Source organism: Talpa europaea (assembly GCF_964194135.1).
Source record: "Talpa europaea genome assembly, chromosome: 4".
In the NCBI taxonomy this organism is placed as follows: Eukaryota; Metazoa; Chordata; class Mammalia; order Eulipotyphla; family Talpidae; genus Talpa; species Talpa europaea.
The window spans coordinates 135,662,626-135,685,647 of NC_140070.1; the positions used below are offsets into that span (position 1 = coordinate 135,662,626).

Here is a 23,022-nt window from a genome sequence, read left to right on the forward strand (position 1 = left end):
GTTTTGCAGATATTTATTCCAACAGTCTTTACTAGGCTAACAGGTCGTCTATGGGACACCCTCGCATGCTCCAATTGGTCAGTAGCTAGAACATACACAAAGTATGTCCCAAATGACATGCAAAAGAAAGTGGGCAGAAGCCTGTCCATTTTGGGGTGGTATGTTTTGATCCTTTTGCAGAACCCACAGCTCACAGAAAAGCAGACCCTCTTTTGAAGTCCGATTTGAAAATACCTAAATTCATTTTGTGCAAATGCTTGTTGAGAATGCACTCTGTGCTTCGTGAATTTTCCTATGGAAGACTCTTTATCAGCTAACACCATGGGATTTGTGACTTGTGCTACTTCAGTAACGTGCTAGTCATTGGAATCCAGGTCCTATGTTTTTAAAAACTGGATTTTTACATTCTAGTCCATAAGATATCCATCCATTTAACAGAGTAACAGTCTTTCCCTCCACATTGATATAAAGAAATATCACTATCCATGTGCCAATGTGTGATTGCGTCAAGAGATTTTCACTGCATTTGCAGGAGTGCACTTAGATTCTTGATTTAAAATACAAGCTAAGTGGGCCGCCCGTGGTGGCGCAGCGGTTGAGTGCTGGGTTGAGAAGCTGCCCGCAGCCTCTGCAGCGCCAGTTCGATCCCCGGCCACCAGCAAGGGTCCCACATGGTGCACAGACCTCTCCTGCAGCGCCCACTGCTCCCCTCAGCAGTGTACTTCGTCAGTCTGTCTGTTCTGTTCCCCGCGCTGGCTCTGGTGAATTCTCTCACCCTCCTGCGCTTCTGACTGTACCCAGTGCTTGTATAAATAAATAAATATTAAAAACAAAACAAAACAAAAAACAAGCCAAGTGGCAAACACCAAATTTTCTGAGGGACCTGGAACGGTGCCTCCATTTTTTCGTAACTTCAGAGTGGCAAGGCATGTAATTTTAAAAGATTTCAAATATGTCAACCAAGCAGTTTACTTTAAAACATGTTGTATGCTTTTAAGACTCTCAGCATGTTAGTTGGCATAGCACTGAATTTTATGCTCCCCAAATTTACTAATTTATTAGTGTAACTTAATTATGGCTGAAGACACATACGAAACATTCTTACATGGTAATAAAAAATGATTGCCATTCTTAGCATGAGTGAATTATAGTTGCACTTCAGCAAGAGCTAAAAAGTGATGTGAATTCTGTAAGATTTCCATGAGTCAGTCAGAAATGGATGGCCTGAGAGTCACTGAAAGAGACGGGCTTTTAGGAGGAGAGAGGAGTATTCTGTCCTGGAAGGAATTCCTGGCTGTAGAAGCAGGTGCTCTCAAGAGCGATGAGATTGTGAGCAATGTGAAGGGCACTAAGGTGCCCACAGACCAGACAGCCAGCTCCACAGCAGCAGGGTGCAGTGACAGACCCATGTGACTTCTCTTCAGGAGTTGGACAGGAATTGAAATGGAAGAGCAATGTGAGGAGTGCTGGATGCTCTTCAAGAAAGATGTGACAGACATACTAAAGACTGTGACCAGCACAAGGAATGGTATTTTCAAATGTGGGTGCCTAATCATTCTTGTAAAGACATCCCAGGTCAGTCTCAAATTTGCCCATATTGTTTTTTTTTTTAATTTGCTTCTTTCCACTTCTTTTTTTGTTTATTTTAATATTTTATTTTATATAATTCTTACATCATTTTTCATTTTTGCACAATGTATGCATTTTCATTTTGGTTATATTCGCCATACAGTTGCACCCCCCCTTATTTTGACCCTAGTCCCTCCTCTCCCCGCAGCCCCTCCCATGCCCATATTGTTGGGTCCCTAATGGCAAGATATGATCACAGCATAAGGCATTTTAAAGGGGCACTCATAGCAGATGATACTATGATACTAAAAGTTAACTAATAGAGAAAAATTCAGACTCCAGGAAATTAAAATAGAATTTCACAGCTGACAGCAATGTATTTCAAGTAGATGCTGTGAAGGGGAATCAGAATTTATCATCTCATCATTGATTACCTACTACAAGCCTATGCTTTTCTACCAGTCACCTTTTCCAGTGAAAGTTTGTTCGTTCATAAATCACCCACAAAGATAGTTAAGTTTATAGATGTGGCTTGGGGGTTAAGCTTTTCTCTAAAATGCAGCCTTTTGCAGGATTAGCACAACTTGGATTTACAAATATGTGCTTCAGAGAGTAAGGTAACAAACAATATTAAAAAAAAAATGTAGACTATGTTTACCGAGTCCTAGACTTGGTGATCTCTTTCTGTTTTCATCAAAAGGTGTTTTTAGATGAGTTTTTAGACCAAAGCAGAGTTTGTTAAGGAGTGAAATTTTGGAGGAGGCAAGGGATGGAATCAAGAAACCCACAGAGAAAGGTAATTCTTACCCTTGGAAGGACAGAAAGCCCATTTCTATATCAAGTCAAAGTATAAGAAAAGAAGGATGCAGAGGAGTCAAAGGAATTTGGAAAGTAACTGAAGAGATCTGAAGAAGCTCAAACAATTCCTTTTGTGAAACAGCCTGAAAACTTACAGTGAGGATTTGGGGTAACCATTTACTGTCAGGGTTTAAGTAAGAAGCCCTGGAGTCTCAAGTAAAAGAAGAATTAATGCTTGTATTTTGAACCATTTGCAATCAGTAAACATGCAAAAGAATGGAGTGCAGTTTGTTTGCTTTAATTTAGTTAAAATATCTTGTTTATAATACTAGAATTGTTAGTGAATCTTAAATGATTGTTGTCAGTGGACACTTCTCACCTAAAATCCAGAGGCAATTAAGGAACAAAACATACCTGTGTTGTGGGTGCACATATTAATAGATTTTGTATTTATAAACTCAATAAACAGACAAGGGAAAACACATAAGTCAGAGTGAAATTTTGAGGATAACCCAACTGTCTATTATTTTCCCAAACCATGCAGATTACAGAGCTGCATTTTGATGTTTGAAATCATAAAAATCAAGGTTCAAAAACTGTATTTTTTGTATAAAATACTGATCTGTTCTTAATAGATATTAAATCCTGTTGTAAATATAATTGTCCTGCTAATGTAACATCAGGAAGAAGTTGATGTGAATTATGCTAAGGAAAGAGTTTCTTGATCAAATTATGTCCAAGTAAAACCCATTGACTTGGAGTCTTAACTATATTTTAGGTCAAATGTTATTGCAGAAATAGCAATCATCTGATAATTTTTCTAGTATTATAATCTTCTAAAATGACAAATGGATGATATTTCATGAAATAAATTTCTGACATTCATAATATAGTTTAAAAAGCATCTTATCTCTTTAAATTCACAAGGGAACTTTGGGGAAGATATGTTGGTTTAAAGGAAAATGTTGATTGAGCTTCTCGTTCAACTCAGGTATTACTGTACAACTAGGATTGAGTTATAATATTAACCTCAGGAAGGGAAGTGTCTGTTTTTCTAAACTTAGGTCGGCAAAATTTTCAAGCTCCTGTCTCCCGACTCCAAACTGACCACTGTAGAAGGGGACACAGACTACATTCTAAAAAAATGTCACCAGAAGCTTTGTAATATGTTTATTCAAGAAGCACAGCTCAGATGAAGCATGTTTCTTAATGAGGTCATGTTTATATTTTACCTAATTTTCCAGCTGGGATTATTGAGGTACAAGAAGGTCTGGCCAGGGGTTGACTAGTGAGTCAAGAGTTCTTAAGGGATCAGAATCTAGAATCCAGGAAGAAGGAGATCCAAGAATTGCATCATAGATGTCTACACCAGTGCAAATCCTTATGTAGAAGTGATAAAATTCTTAAACTACCTTTTCAAAACATTCAATGTAAATCATAAATGTTGTAGCAACTATGTAATTTGAAGGAAGGAAGAAAAACATTTTAATTGAACTATCTGCATTATAACAAAACTCTCAGGTATGCAGCATTGAAAATCAATATGTGTTTAGTCATAGTATATTCACTGCTGAAAGTGCAAATCTATTCTTCACCCAGGAAAATAACTTTTTTTTCACTTTGCATTAGCTGTTTCAATGTCCTTTACAATCAAATCAGGATTATCTCCTTCAAAAGAAGAGTAACCATTATCAAAATCCTGAGTTTGCAATCAGTTGATGAAGTTTGAATTTCACCCTGGTAGAATACTAGTTGTTGACCTTAGAAAGGTTTAGAAACTTCTCTATGTGCTAGTCTCTTCCTCTCTTGAGTGACCTATCGATAGTTATTGTCTCATGACATTTAATGAGGATTAAATGATATAAAAGTTGCAAAGTTCTTGGAATATACACTTGACAAATATCAAATGCCCAGGAGCTGTAAATCAAACTTATTATTCTCATGACTATTCTGGATTTGTTATACTTTACTTACAGGCATCCTAATCTCTAGCAGTTTTAATACATTTTGATATTACTACATACCTGATTAGGGAGAGAAAGGGAGATTGTCTAATCTTAAGAGGAAAAACAATCACATTCAGTGTGTGATATATTTATTTTCTTCTGCCACCTTCCACTTATTGGACTTTCATACCTGTGCAGACAATCTATAGGCCTCTGCTAAAGAATTAGTATTTGATCTAAACAACAAACCCCCTAACACTAAATACTAAGCCTCTTAGTGTCACTGGGTGATGAGCAAAGCTCTATTCACACCTTTCATCTGGGGGCCAGGAAAGAAAGTGTGACATTGCTTCACACTGGACTGCAAAAATGCTCCCTTCATGTTGATTAAAGCTATGGGTTTGGGAGTAAATACCAAGTTTAATCCTAGCTTCCTTTTGCTTCACATCTCATGGCCGGTCCTGACATCTGATTCCCTGCACTTGGCTTTGGTCTATGGTGTTTCAAGGGCCTCTGCAGCTTTTCAAAACATAGCCTGTTTAATCTAATCATCTATGGGAGCAGAGTCACACGCACATCAGCATAACCAGAGAACTCCCTTAACCACAGCAAAACACGGCAGCCATGCTGTTGTGTCTCAACCGCTTCCTAAGCCTCCAGCTGAATGTTTGGCTTTGACTTTGTAAGTTGCCTGACTTTAGCTTAGGAAGCATTTTGGAGTCTTTCATGGTAGAGAGGTTCACTTAACACATTTTATAATTAACTACCATAAAGCAAAGCTTCAGCATGTTTGCAAATTATGGATTTCATTAGTCTAAATAAAATCAGATTGTGCCCCCTAGCATATTAGAAGCTGGCTCAACATCAATAAAATTATTATGTCGAAGAACCATGTGTGCAGCAGGTGATGTCTTTATTATTGCAAGCTGATAATAAAAATTTGACAAGTTCAAAATATAAACTCAAAATGTAAACTTACATTCACTTGAAACTTTCTACAATTCACATTTGGGTTGTAAATGGCTATAACCACATTTTTGCCTCCACTCAAGGCACAGGAATGGGGACTGTGTTCTTGACAGTTTAAAGCAACTTTCTTAAATATCCTAACAATTTAGTCAGTGTTTACACGTACATAACATAGCAAGGAGGAAGGCAATTTACTACTCTCTATGCAGGGTCTATGCTCATCAAAATCTATTTTCCAGAAACCTTTCTTGGCATCAGTTGACTATTTACCTCTAAAATCTAGCCATCTTATGGGAAGGAGTTAGCAGGAAAAAAAAAAGTGTTGTAATTAACATCTGGCACATGAAAAGAGTGCCTTTTCAGAATTATTCATTTAACCCACTTCCTTTGGAATTTTATGCCATGGATAGAAAAGGTATGAGAGAGTGGGCCTCCCTGGTGGCTCAAGGGGTTAAGTCTCAGCACTACAAAGCTATCCACAGCCACTGAAACATGAGTTCCATCCCTGGCCAGGGAGCTGACCCACACGGCACAGCAGACCTCTACTGGCTTGCCCACTGTTCTCCTTAGCAGTGTATTTCAGTAGATCTGCTTGTTCTTCCCACTCTGTCTCTGGTGAATCCTCTTACCTCCCTGTACCTCTGGCCCAGCTCTTGTATGCATACATTAAAAAAAATCTTTTAAAAATATATAGTAATTACTAAAAAATAAAAAAAGAAAAGGTATGAGATAGCAACTTCAGGTTTGCCTCCATGTATTTTACATGTTAATTCTCAATGTAGGCATTTTTTCAGCTGGAAGGGATAAAAGAACAAGGGAAATTTTGACTCAAAGTACACTTTATATTTTTCATCAGAATGTATAGAAAGAGATAAGGGTGGGACGTTTCATTCAGTCATCCACTGGAAGGCTATTCTTAACCACAGGTATCCTTTTATAGCTTCGAGAATAAATAAAGTAGAAAAACTATGGGAATGAACTGGAAATTTTCTCCATACTTATGTTTTGAGCACAGTGACAAATTTACACTGAGCATGAAGCAAGCTGCACATTTTGAAATGGGCTTAAGCAAATTGAAAACACTCCAGTAAACCTGAAGTTTCACGGCATGATTTTTATCATCATAGAAAGCCTGTAGCGATAATCTCCAAATCTGAGAGTAGTAAATGTACAATAAAAGAGAAAGGAAAATATTACATAAGAGTGGAGTGGAATTAGAATCCAAAGCATGGTTAGAGCAGACTGATGACTTAATGCAATAATCTAAAAATAAAGAATTGGAAAGAGATCAGCGAACTACATTACCCAAGATCACACGGGCTGCAGAGGCAAAAGACTCCATAATCATATACAGATGATATGGGAATATTTTGTAAGATTATCTTCTCTAAATTTCTAATGGCTCATACTTTATAACACATGTTCACAACATTCAGACAAAAAATGAAATTAAAGAATAATAAAGCAATTAGAAATAAAGTAAATGAAATCCAGATCCCTTTATAAAAAGGGAATTAAACCCATATTCCCCTATCCTCAGATCTTAAATTTCTCAGATTAAGCCAGATGTAATACAAAAAGGGAAATTAAGTAGGCAGTAAGTGATATGAGACCTAATTATAGAGAATTTTGAAGAAGTAAATAGTGATGACTTGCCCAGGAAATTAAAGGGGACCCCAGACTATGGTCATATACCAAAGATTCAGGTGTGATTTTTCCCATAGATGCCTACATTTCTCCTACATTTTTCTCTTAGTGCTTCTATTATTAAGAATGGCTCTTACTGTACAATCTAGTTTTAAAAATTTTTATCAGTATCTGGCTTCTTCCTTCTCACTGCTGAGTGTACCTGTGTGACCCCAAACCCTTGGTTTAGCAGTTCTGGAGGACCAGGAAAGGTAAGGCTGGAAGGTTCCTTATTTCAGCCAAGTTGACTTCAGAAGCAATGAAACCCCAAAGAAGCTTCATTTCTTCCCACAGTGGTTCTCACTGGGAAACCCCCCAGATGCCAGCTGTGTGAGAAAGGGTCACCTCAGCGCTGAAGGAAGTCTAAGGCGCCACAACTGGTCCAGGGATGCACAAGCTTGCTTTCCCCTCTGGCTCCAGGCCACATCTGTGCAGTTCTTGTGCCCCAGAGGAATTCAGGGGGAACTTTCTGGGTCTGTGCCAAGAGTTAGGTCCCAGGTGCTGCCCACTCACTTCTGTTTAGTTGACAGCCTAATGGCTGCAATGTGGTGAGGCATGAAGCACCTACCTCCAAAGCACACCTATGTGCACGTGTTCCCCTTGCGTCTGGAAGCAGCTCTGTGAAGGCCATTCAGGCTACGAGTCTCTCAGGGAAGCTCTACTTCAAGTCCGCCTGACTAACTGCCTCAACCCTCCTTTTGGCTGGCTTTCCCTCCAGATACAACTCTCCACAGAATACGTGTGCTTGCAGTGGTGGGGAAGGGTGCTGACCCTTTCCACTGTAAAGAAGAAAGCTCTGGAATAGCCTCTTTCTGCCCGTATAACAGGCCTCAAGTCCCGTAAAAAGAATTGAAGCAGGGCAGCCCATCATCACAAATGGCTACCACAATAGCTGTTACCTCATTTTTTTTTTTTTTTTTTTTTTTTTGTGGGACCCTCGCCGGTGGCTGGGGATCGAACTGGTGCTGCAGAGGCTGCAGGCAGCCTTGCAACCCAGCGCTCGACTGCTGTGCCACCAGGGGAGGCCCAGCTGTTACCTTATTTTTAAACTGGAAAACTCAACAGGCAGAATCAGAGAGGATGGATGACAAGCCCAAAGTCATAGACTAGGAAACCACAGATGGATTTAATCCAGAACCCAGAACCGCCTCTGGAAAGCCACCTTTGCCTCCTTTCTTAAAAAAATGGGGGTGGGGAGGTTGAGGGGAAGGAGGGGGTGTAAAGTGAAGAAGAAATAGTACTTCTTTTAAGGAATTTTTAATCTCACCTTTAGGAGTTAGGGTCTATAATCTTTTGAATGGATGATGCCGACATTCAGCTCTGTTGCTTATTCCTCACTAATTTTTCAGCCTCAAATGAACCAGCTTCTGGCTGCCCAGGGATTTAGAATCTTTCCTAAGACTTCTCTCCATCTGAATAATGGTGATTAGTTTTTGATGTACTTTCTAAATCTCCCCTGCTTAACTACAATCCTCTCAAGTATTTGGACTAATTCCCCTTAGCTTCCACTGCAAAATCAGAAAGTTGCCTCGGGCAGCTCTCGTGTATACACTAGTGCACACAGATTTGTAATAAATATTGCCTATTTTATAAGGATCTCTTTTGGCTGCACTTAGTTTAATAGTTTAATAGGCAGGAATAAGAGATCTGAAGTTCAAGTGGCCTATGTATTTTTTTTTTTTTTTTAGATTTATTTATTTATTTATACAAGCACTGGGTACAGTCAGAAGCGCGGGAGGGTGAGAGAATTCACCAGAGCCAGAGCGGGGAAAAGAACAGGCAGAAGGACCAAAGTACACTGCTGAGGGGAGCAGCGAGCGCGGCAGGAGAGGTCTGCGTGGAGTGGCCTATGTATTTTAAAAACACTTTCCACTCTCCTAGTACAGATGCCAGAGATCCATGCCTCATTATTAGTTCTCCTGATAGGGAAGAGATAGAGACTCAGAGAGGGCAAGTCACTCTCCTAAGATAAAACGGAGAACACAGACACACAGTTGCGACCCTATCTCAGATGTTGGCTACACATGCCTAGTTCATGGGGTATTCAACTGGACTGCTGTTGGATGGTATTTATATTAAGTATTAATGTTTGTGTTATTTTGCTTAGATGTAAGAAGAGTGTCAGTTAAGAAAATTCAAGTCATGACTAACACTCAAGATTTAATATTTAATGACTGATTTCTATTTTATTGTTGCAATACGCTGATATGCAATTATATCTATGAAGTTATTCGAACTTCCCAGAGAAAAATGGCAGTTAGAAATGGACACCTTGGGAATGGTTCTCTGCTTTCTAAGGTGAAAAAGGAGTTTTCACTGTTATGTAAAAAATATGTTTTTTTCTTTGAAAACCTAAATCTGTTAAATAAAGGACAGGGAAAATGTAAAATAATAATAAAACCGTACTTTGACCCCCAAAAGATGATGCTAAAGGTGATACATACATAGTAAAATAAATGAATAGCTAAAAAGCAAAACAGAAAGAGGTTGGTATCCATAACCTGTTGAATTTGGACCCTACGCTGACTCCACGAATAGCCGTTCTTCTTCTTACGTGTCTGATATGAAAGCAATCTTAGAGAGTTCGGGGAAGACAGGTCGAAAGTTCTTTAGTAAGAACTGAGCCCAGATTATCTAATTCTAATCTCTAAACCTGAGTACAAACTAACTTCTCAGCATCCTAGTAGCCAAGATCAGTGATTGGGAAACACAAATTCCCAATTGCTAGGGTAGTTTTCAACAATTAACTCCGCTCTACATTTCTAGCTGGAGGAGACAGCTGTGTTTCTGACGACAAGCAAATTGAGCCTGAGGCGTGTGCAAACACAGCCGCTGGCCTTTGCTGGGGTTTCATTGCCTTGGTTTTTAGAAACTTGGCAGGTTGGTGGGTATGGTGTGACAGCAGATATCTCACAAGGCGGGACCCTGTATTTCTGAATCCTATGCAGTATTTAGATCAATGTTACCTTAATAAAATAATTGTTAAAAAAAAAGAAAGAATGTTCTAAAGCAAGGCATGGATGTTTACCATAAGCACCACGATTACCTCTGACAGGAAGCGGTGGGGATCACTCACAAGCGAATAAAACATGACAAATTTCTGTGAAAACTGATTAGCCCTGGATGCGTCAATACTGTTTTGAAGAACATCGAAGAGGAACATCTCCACATTCCAGAGCCCACTGTGACCAATTTCGTCTAATTCATGGACGCTTTAAGGGACAGTAGCAGTAGCGGATTTCTCTTAAATGTTTCAAGGCCACCATCAGGCAGGAAACATCTACTGTGTGACTGACTTTGCCTTCCCTCTCCTTTATGAGTTAACCCTAAAAGTGCAAATATAAACAAATTTAATCCCCCAGGGAACATCTGAACCAGGAGAAATCTGGAATTAATTGCCAAGTATGTTGGTTCCTGTTGCAGCTGTTACAAGTGTTTGATTTGGCGAGGGAAAAGAAAGGCACTGCATACCAATTTCGTGAGCCACGGTGAAAGCTGCATGCAGGCCATCATCTTCAATAACAGCACAGCTGCGCTCCGGAGAACATATGGTCCCCACGTCTGCCATTCCCAAGGTGTCACATGAATGATGCCCGCATAAATCCTGCCCAGGAGAAAGAAAGAAATCATTCAAATCAATTTACATCCAGAAGGAGCCACCTTGTCGAGCCACTTGCTTGCTCCAAATGGCAAGAACGGGGTATCTTTATGGTGTCACCTGTTTGGCTCTGGAAATGTTCCAAAGACAAGAATGGCATCGACTCGCTAAGCTGGTCTGGCCCCCAGAAGCACAGAAGGCTGATGGGACTCATTACGTTTAAAGAGATGTAGGATCAGAGCGTGTCTGTTACAATTGCTGGGGCCCTCACCAGGCTGGATGCAGCGATGCAGGCCCATCCCACATGGATCCCTTTCACATATGGTCATGCTTAGGAAAGCCCTAAGTCTGACATAAATTCATGCTAAATTTATCAGAAGCCTGGCCTCCTAATTCATTTTCCATCACAAAGGCAACTGTACCCACATATTTGTGGCAGAATACAAATTTCTCAGTATTTTGGATTGGAAATGATATTTTAATCCATAAGTCTAATTACTTGGAAGACGGTCTCTTCATTTTCAAATAGAATTAGAAATTCATAGGTTGTGTCTTTGGAAATATGTGCACTTTTTTATTCATAGCATTTAATATTGGGTTTCTCAACCTGATTAGTCCTCAGGAGATATATGTCATCTGTTGCATTTCTGTATGATTGTATGTATCTTTCTGGGAAGAAGTTGCATAACTTTTGAGAGATTCTCAAACTGGATTGTGATCACACTCTGGTAAAAATGATCCATCTAGATGAAAGAGACATCAACAAGAATTTAAAGATAAGAAGCATGAAATTCTTTCTCCTTGTCTCAAAAGTCAAAATTATTAACATACAATTGCAATGATATACTTTTACCTGAATGCTATTTGAATATTAGCAGACATTAGAATTTCTTGTTCCTGCATGCTGTCTTCAGTGAAAATGAACAGTGTACACATTTATTGTGAAGTAAGACGGAGAAGAAATTTATTTTTAATTTTTAAAAAAAGTAATTATTTTATATTGAGGTACCTTGGTTCACACTGTTGTTTGTATTTGGAAGTATAAGACCACCCCCCCCACACACACCCCCCCTCATGTTACCATAGAGCTTCCACCAACAAAGTACCCAGAGTCCATTGTGCTTCCTCCCCAGGTTGTCTCACCTTCTCATTCCCCTCCCCCTCTGGATGTCTCACTAGAATTCTATAGTCTACTTTCAAGGGCTACTTTTGAGTCAGGCTTTATCTAACCCTTTGTCTTGTTTCTCTAGATTCCACACATAAGTGACACCATCTAGTACATTTATATTCCCCAAAACAGGAGAGTATTTTAGTAAACCATAACCAAATAACTGTAGAATGAAATGATTTTTAAAAAATATTTATTACTATAAAAGGAGACTATTTACTAGATGAAATAATGAATCATTTCTACTATAGCTACCATTTTTGTAGCTGCAACAAACACATTGTCTGGCTTATGACAGCAACACAACAAACATTTTTACTTATGGTGAAGTTTGACAGATAGGTGGTCGGACATAATGTAGACCTCATATGGCTTTAACACGCTGTGTGCAAACAGGACCTCAATAGACTCCAGGAAGCCAGGCAAGATGTTACTTGATCATAACCAGTACTATCCATGCCATGCCATTATACTTTTCAATATACACAATGTCAGTGTCATTTTATTTTGCTGTATAAAAATTCAACTAAGGTGAAGAATATTTAAAAGATAAACCCCATGATCTTCTCTCTAGTACATTTTCAGATCCTTATTGTATTCCATTTTATGAGATCCCAGCTGTGATGAACTGCATTGTGGCCACCATGTTATTATAAATTCACACAGTGGAAATCTGGGCCCAGCAGCCCTAGTGAATGAAGTCATCAGACCAACAATATCCTCCCAAAGCTTCCTGTGTATCCTCATGTGTCATGCCGTGGGATCTTAAATTACAGTTGCTGAAAACAAACTAGTAGTTTTTAAAATTGAAACTGGAACACACTTTTGCATAATAGACTTTCAGATAATAATATAGTACAAAACATTTTTAATCCGTTTTTCCTCCAATCATTTTAGTAACTTAAGACCAAACTAGGAGTTCACTCCTAGTTTGAGAGAACTGCTAGAGACTGAAGGTTATTTTTGCACACTTATTTTTTTTAACCAAGAATTATGTCTATCCTCGCAATTTGAGATTCATTATCTTCAAATAATAAAATCCAAAAAATTGTTTTTCTTTCTTACCCCTTCCTTCATTAATAAGCTTGAAGAACCACAGCAAATGGAAATGGCCCTGCAGATGAGAAGGGAGTGGAAATTGGATTCTTAATCTCTCTCTGCTTACTGGTAATCAATTGCTCATTAGAGACCATCCATCTTCCTTGTCATCCTTGAATTGCATTAAATGCATCTGGCCCATTGCCATGGAAATGTGTGCAGTGTGAATGTCACAAAATTATGAACAGAAGCACTTGTTATATATTTTTAACCACACTGATTAAAACCCAGGGCTACACAGCCTCTCTCTATAAATTTCTTTAACTACAATTATGTAAACTGACAACTTTTTCCTTTTCATTCACGCCTTTTCAAACCTTTGCAACCCAGTTATAGTTTCATCTTCAAGATTTACAATGAACACATGAATTTCTTTGTGACCTGATGTTTATTCCCATCTATTAACACTCAAATTGTGCATCAAATTATTAAGAACACAGCAAATCGTGTTCATGTTTATTTTCTGGGGGAAATTTATAACATTTATAGGTATAAACATTATTTGAAGTTTATAGTATTTCTTTTTAATTCAGCTCAGGAAGAAGAATACTATTGATTAAGAATACTACAGAATCTAACTTTCTACCTAAGTATCTATCTTATCTACCTACCATTTATCCATCCATCCATCCATCCATCCATCCATCCATCCATACATACATACATCTATCAAATTCCAGGTCTGGAGACAAGGGATGTGAATCACCCAGAGTTCATAGGCCAGATAAATTAAAAATATTGACAAGAGTTTTCTGCTTGATCAGTGGGAAGGGAAGTTCTATATCTGTTTTATTAAAGATGATTCTTTTCACACAGGATCATTATCTTATCACCATGCCATAAACAGCAATGCAAAGGATTATTTAGTAAAACTTTAGGCTTTTAAGATTATACAGAGACTGAATTGGTGGAGTTGTGGGTATTGGCCAGGAGACATGACTGGACATTGTATTTCATTCAAAAATAGAGCCAAAATGGTCAGCAAGACCGATGGCAAGTCACTGACAGGGTGATGCTTCAGTGTGGCCATTTAGCAAATTATGAATATGGCAAAATATAATTTATCATGGAATTTAGAATGATCAGTAGTGCTCATTCCATTCCAGTGTATTAACACTCCAATTGTGCATCAAATAATTGAGAATACAGCATATCACATTCATGTCTGGTAGTAATTTATAACACAGCCCTAGTCTTGTTGGATGGAGTTGGGGGCTAAGGATAAAAGGCCAGCAAAGTATGTTACCCTGAGAAGTAAATGCCTGGAACGTAGTATAACTTGGAAATCCCAGTGACAGTCTCTAGTGGGTGGGGAAACAAACCAAACAGACATGAATGTATGAAGTGGAACAAATAACAGGAGCTGCGGGATTTCTCCGCTTGACTGGGAGACTGGTCTCATATAGCATAATTGTGCTGAGGGTAGGAACTAACAGAAACACAAATGCTGATAAGGGCAGATAGCATCACCACTGCAGCAATAGCAGCCAACAGTAGGAAGAATGCACTGTAGAGCAGAATCTGGAGTTAAATAATAGCATCATTTATTTCTATTAATATTATCACCTGGTAAGGGCAAGAATGGAGCTCATGAGAAGGACACAGAGAGGATTTAAGTAGTCTCGGATGCCTGTGTATTCAATTCCAAAGAGGAGGGATACTTGATAGAAGGATTAATCTGCTGTGGCACATATTTTAGTTGTAAGCATTCCACAAACATCTATTTATACACAATAACGCATCTGTCTTGCAGCTCCGATTCTTGGCTATCCATATGATAATCCTCAATCAACGATTCTTGATTGGGATCTCAGCAGAGACTATATTAAGTGGGTGTATTAGGCCAATGATTGCAATGGCCATGTTAAACAATCCCTATGCAAGATTCTGGAAACAAGTAGGGGGTGTCCAATGTTCAGTGCCCAGCCAAGTCTAGGGGCTAAGGGATTCCAGGGGCATTCATTCTTAAACAATTAGTGTGTGTCCACAATCTGCCATTAGACACTTGCTAAGTGAGGACACTGTAGTAATTAAATAAAATAAGACGTAATATTAACAGTTATACATCTAAGATCTGGAGGACAAAGCAGATATATCAAGAGTGGAGAAGACTGGGATACACTATCATGAACAGACTAGGGAGGAAGGGCAGAAGTGGAATTGATGAGCTCTCCAGGGGGAATCAATAAAGGTGTCTCAGAGGAGGTGACTGGATCTTGAAGGATTCATGGGATCCTGACAGTCTTAGAGGAAAGGGATCCTAACAAGGAAAGACTCGTGCGGCTCTCAGGTGATGGGAAATGTGAATGGCAAGAAGTTCATTGTGGCTGTATTGAATAGACTACAGGATTTGCTGGGTAGAGGGTAGCTGGGGAACAAGAAAGATAGGCTGGGCTCAGAGTTCCAAGACAGGGAATTTTCTCTGATGAATGTAAAGTAAAATCGTCCAGTAGAAGCGATGGAGAAAGTTGAAATGGAGGGGAGTAGGTGCTCAGAAGAGAATGGGGATGGAAGCTGATTAGACATAGTGAAGGGAGGGTAGATTTCCTTTTAATTTTGCCTCTATTAGTAAGACTCATTGCTTCATTATATATGATTTTAGGCAAATTCCTTTAGCATTAACATAAGGACTTTGGACCAGGTGATCTAAAGGGCTTATTCAAGCTGTATAGTAGTATTAAATGAAGACATTTCAGCTGATAGATGGAGAAATAAAAGGACAGTGTCATTGTGCCTGAAGCTGCAAGCTTCACACTTGTCAAACTGAAATTCACACCTATGCCTGAACAGTCGCCCTGCTGCATTTAATTCACCATGTCTTACTACGTCATCACATATGTTAATCTTGATGTTATTCTTATCCTTTTCATTCATAATCTGTACTTGGTCAAGCAAATTCCTTTTCTGCAACAAATAATGCAGTATGGTCTTTATGGTCTGCACAGTAAAACTTCATAATTTAGAGGCATACTGAATATACAAAATACACTGAAGAGGTTATTCCAGCCAAGAAAATGGAAGTGCTGGGTAAGAAACTTGCAAACTTCATTAACATGCCCCTTTTTCTCTATGGTATCACAACTGATGCGTCACTGTGTCCCACAGCAGTCCTCAAATTCATTCCTTCTTTAATCCCTTCCTGCCTGAATTATTGCCTGAGACTTTGAACTGGTTCCTTTGTCTCCTGGACTTCCCAGTCTACATACTGTAATTAGGTACCGTCCTACACCCCAGATCTTAAAAGATTTTCCTCCATTCCTCCAAAATTTAAAAGTCACACTGTGGTCAACCTTGGCCTGGCATTCAAAACCTTGCATAAAGCAATCCAGGCTTCCTCTCCATCTCTACTCCACCTTCAGGTTCCATTATCTGCTATTCCTACACATCTCATCAACAGGTGGGTCCCTTGCACTGGAAAGGATTAATGAACTCGTATCCACTTCATTTGAACAATTCTTGATTCAATCCCTGCCTCTCAATAGCTAATGCCACTGCTTTAGTTTAGACCATCTCAAGTCTCCTCTTGAAAATTACTGAAATATCCTGCAAAGTTTCCCTGGATACAGTCCAACTATTTAGGCTAGCAGACTCATTCCAGAACACACCTGCTATTTTCTTTCATTAGATTCACACTGAATTTATTTTATAATTGAAGCTCTTCAGCGCAGTGTCTATTGACTGAATTCTCCCCAACCTCCCACCCTCTGCCCCCCATTCATATGTTGAAGCCTTAATTCCCAGTGTATATTGGGAGACAAGGCCCAAGGTGGGGCAATTAAGGTTAAAAGAGATTTTAACAGTGAAATGAGAGGATTAGTGTCCTTGAAAGAGAGACCGGGAGCTCTCCTTTCTCCACTGTCCCTTCCCCAGAATTCACAGAGCAAAGGTCATATGAGCACAGAGCAAAAAGGACAGCAACCTACAAGCCAGCAAGAGAGATCCACCAGAAATCAAAAAGGCCTCAACCCTAATATTGAAATTTCCAGTCTGGAAAATTGTGAGAAAATATATTCCTGTTTTTAAAGCACGCAGTCTATGGTGTTATGGTGGCCCAAGCTGAAACACACAAGGCATCCAATTTCTTTTATAATCTGGTTGTTATTTTCTCTACAAAAATATATCATCCTCTCACTCTTATTTACATTATAATTTCTAACCACCTATCACCATGCTCCCTCTGGGCCTTTGCACATGATGGTTTGGTGTGTCTACAACGCCTATCTCATTCTTTCAGATCTGACGAATCCTGCTTTTTCTTCCAAATTGAGCTTGCTGTATAATTCCATGATATCTAATAATTGCATCTCCCATAAATCATCAAAGTATCCATTTCCTTGTCTGTTTCTTGGGCTAGATTCTTAGGAAAGGGGTAGCTTTTCAAACCTCTGCATCCCTTTCTGTCAGCAACACTCAGAGAGGACTAACTTCTTTCTACTATTTCTCAGCTGCTCCTCTGAGAGTACCTTTGTTTCTCTTTCCATGAAAGTTTTATCTGTCAAATTATAATATCACTTTGGCTACAGATTATTGAATGGAACAATTGTAAAATGGTTTATGACTATGTGCAATGCATTAAACATGCTCACTAAAAGCTGCATGAATCCAAATTAAATCTATCTTTGGTCTTTAAGGACCAGTTAAATTATACATTTATAATAAATCATATATAAAGATTATAGGCAGAACCAATTGATTCCTTCCCTATTCTTTCCCAACTTTTGTTTATAATTCAACTAAGGCATTTATCAGAATTTTCCTAACATTAGAATGATTTACGTAAATATCAACTTCCTCTCCCCTGGTGATAAGCCCAAGTGGGCAGGGACCAGGGATTTCTTCCAAGCTGCTGTCTTCACCTGCCTACATGAGAGTCTCACACACAGCGGGCACGGGCACTCACAGACACATGCGGAATCTAAGAAATACAGCAATGAGACAGTCCGGGTGATGTTCTACATCTTCTCTAGCAGACCTTGCCTTTCTAAACTCTTCCTTACAATTCATTTTTATTTTTTTAAAGATTTATTTATTTATGCATACAAAAGCTGGGGTACAGGCCAGAGATGCAGGAGGTGAGAGAATTCACCAGAGACAGAGTGGGGAACAGAACAGGCAGATTGACTGAAACACACTGCTGAGGGCAGCAGCGGCGAGACAGGAGAGGTCTGCTGCGCCATGCAAGTCACCTTCCTGGCCAGGGATCGAACTCGTGCTGCAGAGGCTTCGGATTGCTTCATAGTGCGGTGCTTAACCCCTTGCGCCACCAGGGAGGCCCTACAATTTATTTTTAAAATGTCAACTAGAGTTGCCTGATTTGCTCCCAATCTGCCCATTTCTGAGTTATTTAACCTTTAACTGATAAGGAATGACCTAGCTATGATGCCTTGATATGGGTCACTTTTGCCTTTAAATGGGATTTGAACTTAAAAATGTGATAGAATTCCTTAACCTAGTCAGCAAGGAAATAATAAGAGCACATCCTCTTCCCTCTTCCTAGCTTTTCTTCTTCCTCTAAGGCCTCTATTGACAGAACCTAACAGGAGTCAAATAGTAAAGGTGAAATGCTGTCTGTGGAGTCTGCCCGCCACCCCCCCCAACTCGGCCCCCAGCATTAAGGGCAGAACACAGAAGTGGGGTTTTGCAGCGAATCAATTGCTTACTAATAAGCACATTGATCTTAGTGAAGGTGCATGAACATTTTATATTGCATAGACTCTGAGCTGGCTCAGTTTCAAACCAATGCTTTCAATCCATAAAAGAATCAAATTTTCATTGGTGTTGAGCAGTGGGGAGGGGGCGTTAATTTCCAGTTTTGCCATTCAGTGGGTAGGGCTTTTGTTTATAAAGAAGAGTGCTCTGGTGTCCAAAATGAATTGAAGAGTTTGTCTTTAAACAACCTCTTTTAAAATAAGAGAGGAAGCCAGGAACAAGGATAGGATTCTGGAAAGCCAAATGAAATCCCCAGGAGATCGGATTTCTACTGTTTGATGGAAAAAGTGGTGTGAATTCCAGCGTAAGTGCCATTTCACAAGGCAAAGCTCTCCTAAGCCAGAAAATCGGCTGTTGCTAAGTTTCTCCAATTCCACCAGCACTGAGTGCTGAGGCACAGTCCTGACAGGTAGTGTGCTGGTTTGAGAAATATATTACTAGCACTATTTTGCTGACTTTCAGACACAATGGCTTCAGTCAGTAAACAGGGTTGGAAAACATACCTTCACACATTTGCTTCATGCCTGAAAAACAAGTACATTTAGGAGAATACATCTGGACACACAAAAATTGAATAGTCAGTACTGGGAGCCCATCAAAGCATGGATTTGATGGCTTGGCGTCTGGTTTCTAAGCAACGTACTTCTTCCATTCAAAACAGAGTTGTAAAAGTAAAATCCTGAGTCCAAATCTGGTTATTTCTCACTGAGAAAAAAAAAAAAAAGGCTACCCATGCAAGTCTGATTTCCATAGATAGGAGAGCTCAGATTACTTTTCTTCAGCCCTCTTGTTTTCCACATTCTGAAGTATTAGGCAGAGATAAGCATTGCATCTTGAGGTACCCTCAAATGAATACTGCATCAGGGTCTTGGAAATTTTTTCTCAGGCCCTAAATTAATAGCACTCTTTAAAATGAGGTGCATGTATTTGTAATGCACATGCTTTTCAAATATTTCGTTCTCACCAAGTTAGATATATATACCAGAGGGTCAACCGCACACTAAATGAGCTTTGCTTTACTAAAAGTATGCTTCTGCTTGGCAAGAAGACTAGGGAGTCCTGCCTAAAATATTTGCCATGTGCAAACTGGTATGAAAAAAATTATCATAATACTTATTAAAGTCAAGATATACTGTTCATTTACTCTACCCTTGCTTTTATCTATTTAATTGTGCTGATATGTTTCACAGTTTGGAAAATAGTAATTATTAAGCTACCCAATTCAAAACAAAATCCAGAAAGAGTAATAACTTTTTTTTTTTTCCTGAGAAGCAATTAGGAAAATTATGGTGCAAGAGGTAGAGAGTAATGGAGTTTTCTATTAATTTTTATTTATTTGAGAAATTATGGAATGTCTATTTGTCTTCAAAATATGAAAGCGGACTATTAAAATGACCTACTCTTTGGAGGAGTATGGCTATAAAAGTATTTTTTCCTCTGTCTTTAGCGAACTTCCTTCCATAAACTCTCTGAAGCCTCTTTCTTGGCAGTCTCCAGTGATGGAGCAAAGCAAGAAATACAGACTTGGAAAGTTACTTACCAAAAAAAAAAAAAAAAAAAAAAAGTCTTGGAAGCCAGTAAGAAAGGGATAGTTTTACAGGAGAACTTCACTTCATAGGGAAGGCTACAGAACCAATGTTCTTCCATTTCAAAGATGAATGTTGTGCGGAAAAATTAAAGGATGGTTTCCAGAAGATCACTTAACCAGGAGAGATTTTCCATGCACAGATCTGTGCGTTGCCTGGTTCTGAAACTGCTGCCCTCCCCAGTTTTTGTTTACATGTGGTTTACATTTATGTCCACCCCATGAGCCACAAGTGTTTCTCTGCTCCAAATGTATCAACGCTTTTCCTTCCTACCCAGAGTGCCTTAGTAAAAATAGGAGAATTAGGTGGTAGGGCTGTGTGATTCTGCAAACTTCTGCAAACCATCATTTCCTGTCCTAGCCTCGTCCTGTTGGCTCGATGCGTACCATAATTTTGCATAATATTGCAAAGCTTCTAGGTCTTCAACTCTCCTGGATGGGTCTCAAGCACTTAAAGAATGAGCTTTAAAAGTCGATTCTTACCAGACATCTGAGAGGCATGACTTAAAACTGCCAATCAGAGCAGAGCTGTGAAATGAAAATGAGATCCGTCCGTCCGGGCAAGCCAGGCTCAAGTCCAACTCAGCTCTGTGTCTGAATGTCACACTTACGTGGTGGTCTAATGACTGCAAATAGATACCGTGTTCCTCCCAGAACCTCTGGTCCTACAAAGATCCATTTCTTCCCCTTCCTGTCCCATCTTCCTTAAAAGAAAGAAATTCTGGGAAAACATTCCATTCTCATGTTTTGATTCTTTGCCCGGATCTTTCTGCACTGGGGTTTCGGAAACATTCATCCCAAATCCAAACATGCAAGTTGGATGTGACCTTCAGTGGCATCTGAAGAGGAGGAGCCGGCGGGCACGGCTGGCAATGCCCTGGTTGACTAGGCAAAGAAGTTGCTAAGGAACTCCACAAGGTTGGGATCCTATATTCTCCTTACACTCCCACATACCTTCCTTCCCAGGAACTGGGATTCTACCAAAGTGGACGTGTAAAAGCCTCACTAGGAAACCAGATTGGAAAAGGAATTCTTCCTCTGCAAAGGCTTCCTTCTGCTCACATTGAGGAATGATTCAGGGATTGAGTGAGAAGGTATGGATGTCAATAAAGGAAAGTCCTGGATAAAAAATGACTACAAAGGATGAACCAATAAGCCCTTTCAAGAGGTGGGACAAAATTTTAAATTTGGTTCACTAAAAAGGTGAAGCTCCCTGATTGTGAAGACAATCTTGCTTTCCCCCTTTACGCATTTAGCTGTGTGCATTTCCCCAAGCATTTGACTCCCTTCTCATATGGCTGCACCCATGACACAGTATCTCAGATGGGAGACATCCTGATTGATTATCTAGGAAGTTGGGTCCATTTAAGTTGGGAATTGCTGTTGGGTCTACCTGAACACAGGGGCAGAGTTGCATGCTGACTAGGTTTCCTGCAAAAGGCAGTTAAGCAAATCAACAGTGGCAGGCAGTTTGGGGGGAAGCAAGGCCTCCAGGAATGCTGTCCCTTCCACTTACCTCCTTCAACCATTGCTTGGACCACCCTCCCAGGCTGCACCTACCTCCCGAGTAAACAGGATGGCTGCATCGTAGTGTTCCTCATGGTCGTCTCCCAGCTGGTTATGCTGATGCTGCCACTTACAAAAGTTCTTGAGTGTTGTGGCCGCGTTCTTGTTTACCTCCAGGCTCTTATCCTTGTCCCCTAGCACCACCACCTTGACCACGGTGAGGCGGATGTGGTTCTCTATGCTGGCATGGCTGTACAGCCGGTTGGCGATGGAGGCCAGGGTCAGCAGGTAATGCTGCAGGCCCCGGCCATACATGCGTGCCATGGACGCATCGGCCACCAGGAGCAGCTCCACCTGGCGGGCCCGGGAGATGGAGCGGCGCCGTCGTCTCCACCACGTCTGTGGTCCCTGGACCCCATCCGAGGAGGGAGCCCTCTGGTCCTGGAAGTACTGGGCCAGCGCCCAGCGTCGATCCGGGCTGCTGCGTGCTGGGGCGCGCTCAGGCGGCCCCGGCGGAGAAGCCGGGGTCTCGCAGCTGGTGCGCGGCGGTAGGGCCTCAAAGCTGAAGCCTTCGCGGGTGTAGACGTGCAGGACCGGCGCGGATCCATCCCCGTACACACGTCCGGTCTCCACCTCCGCCCAGGGTCCGCGCAGCAGCGGCTTTAGGGTGTAGCGTGCATGCTTGACCGCGAAGAAGCCGTCGAGACCCCCACACAGATCGAACACCGCCAGGGAGCGGGGACTGCCGTCCACCGTGCCCCGGTAGAAGCAGTGCCCCTGGTGGCGCCGGCTCGCGCTCAGCCTGCCTTTTGCGGGAACCAAGCCAGCAGCGCCCACCGAATCATCCCGTTCCAAGTCTAGGAGGAACCTCCGGCCGCCCGCGTAGACGAGGTAGCCCACTTTGCCGCCGCCGGAGTAGATTTGGTCGATGTTCTGCACGAGCCCGCGGCTCCTGCGCTGCAGTGCCCAGGGGTGCGGGTGCTGGGGAGGCTCGGCCGGTTCCTGCGCCTCCTCCCCCTGCGGCCGGCGGGGCTGGGCGGCCGCTGCAGCAGCAGCAGCCCGAGGCTGCCCGGCTTTATCCTGGGCAGGTGCCGCGGCGGGACTGGCCGCGACCAGGGGCAGGCGGAGCGCGCACAGCAGCAGGGACGCCCACCCGAGCAGCATAATGCGCTGCCCGCGGGGAGGGGCTGCGCGACGGGGACTTTATGGGTATTTGTTATTCGCTCTGGAAGTTACCGGGGCGAGAGGGGGGGGGCACACATACACTTGCTTGCAAGGTTGAGTCAAGTGTCGGAGGGAGGGGGACCCGGCCAACTGCGCCAGCCTGTCCCGGCCAAGGTGCCAGCGTGCGAACTTTTCTTTGTTGCTTTGGAAAATGTTTGGATTCGTG

The 23,022-nt window shown here is 41.1% G+C and overlaps 1 protein-coding gene across 1 annotated transcript in view; it reads right to left on the reverse strand.

Annotated features, from left to right (window-relative positions):
- ADAMTS5 (ADAM metallopeptidase with thrombospondin type 1 motif 5) overlaps positions 1–22,796 on the reverse strand; it is a gene marked incomplete at both ends in the record, with an annotated part of 43,767 nt that extends 20,971 nt beyond the window's left edge. Inside the window, 2 exons of the mRNA XM_084231833.1 lie at positions 10,440–10,572; positions 21,687–22,796. Of these exons, the coding sequence (XP_084087959.1) occupies positions 10,440–10,572; positions 21,687–22,796 (1,243 nt within the window). The remainder of the gene's footprint in view (positions 1–10,439; positions 10,573–21,686) is intronic.
- Positions 22,797–23,022: the final 226 nt, after the last annotated feature.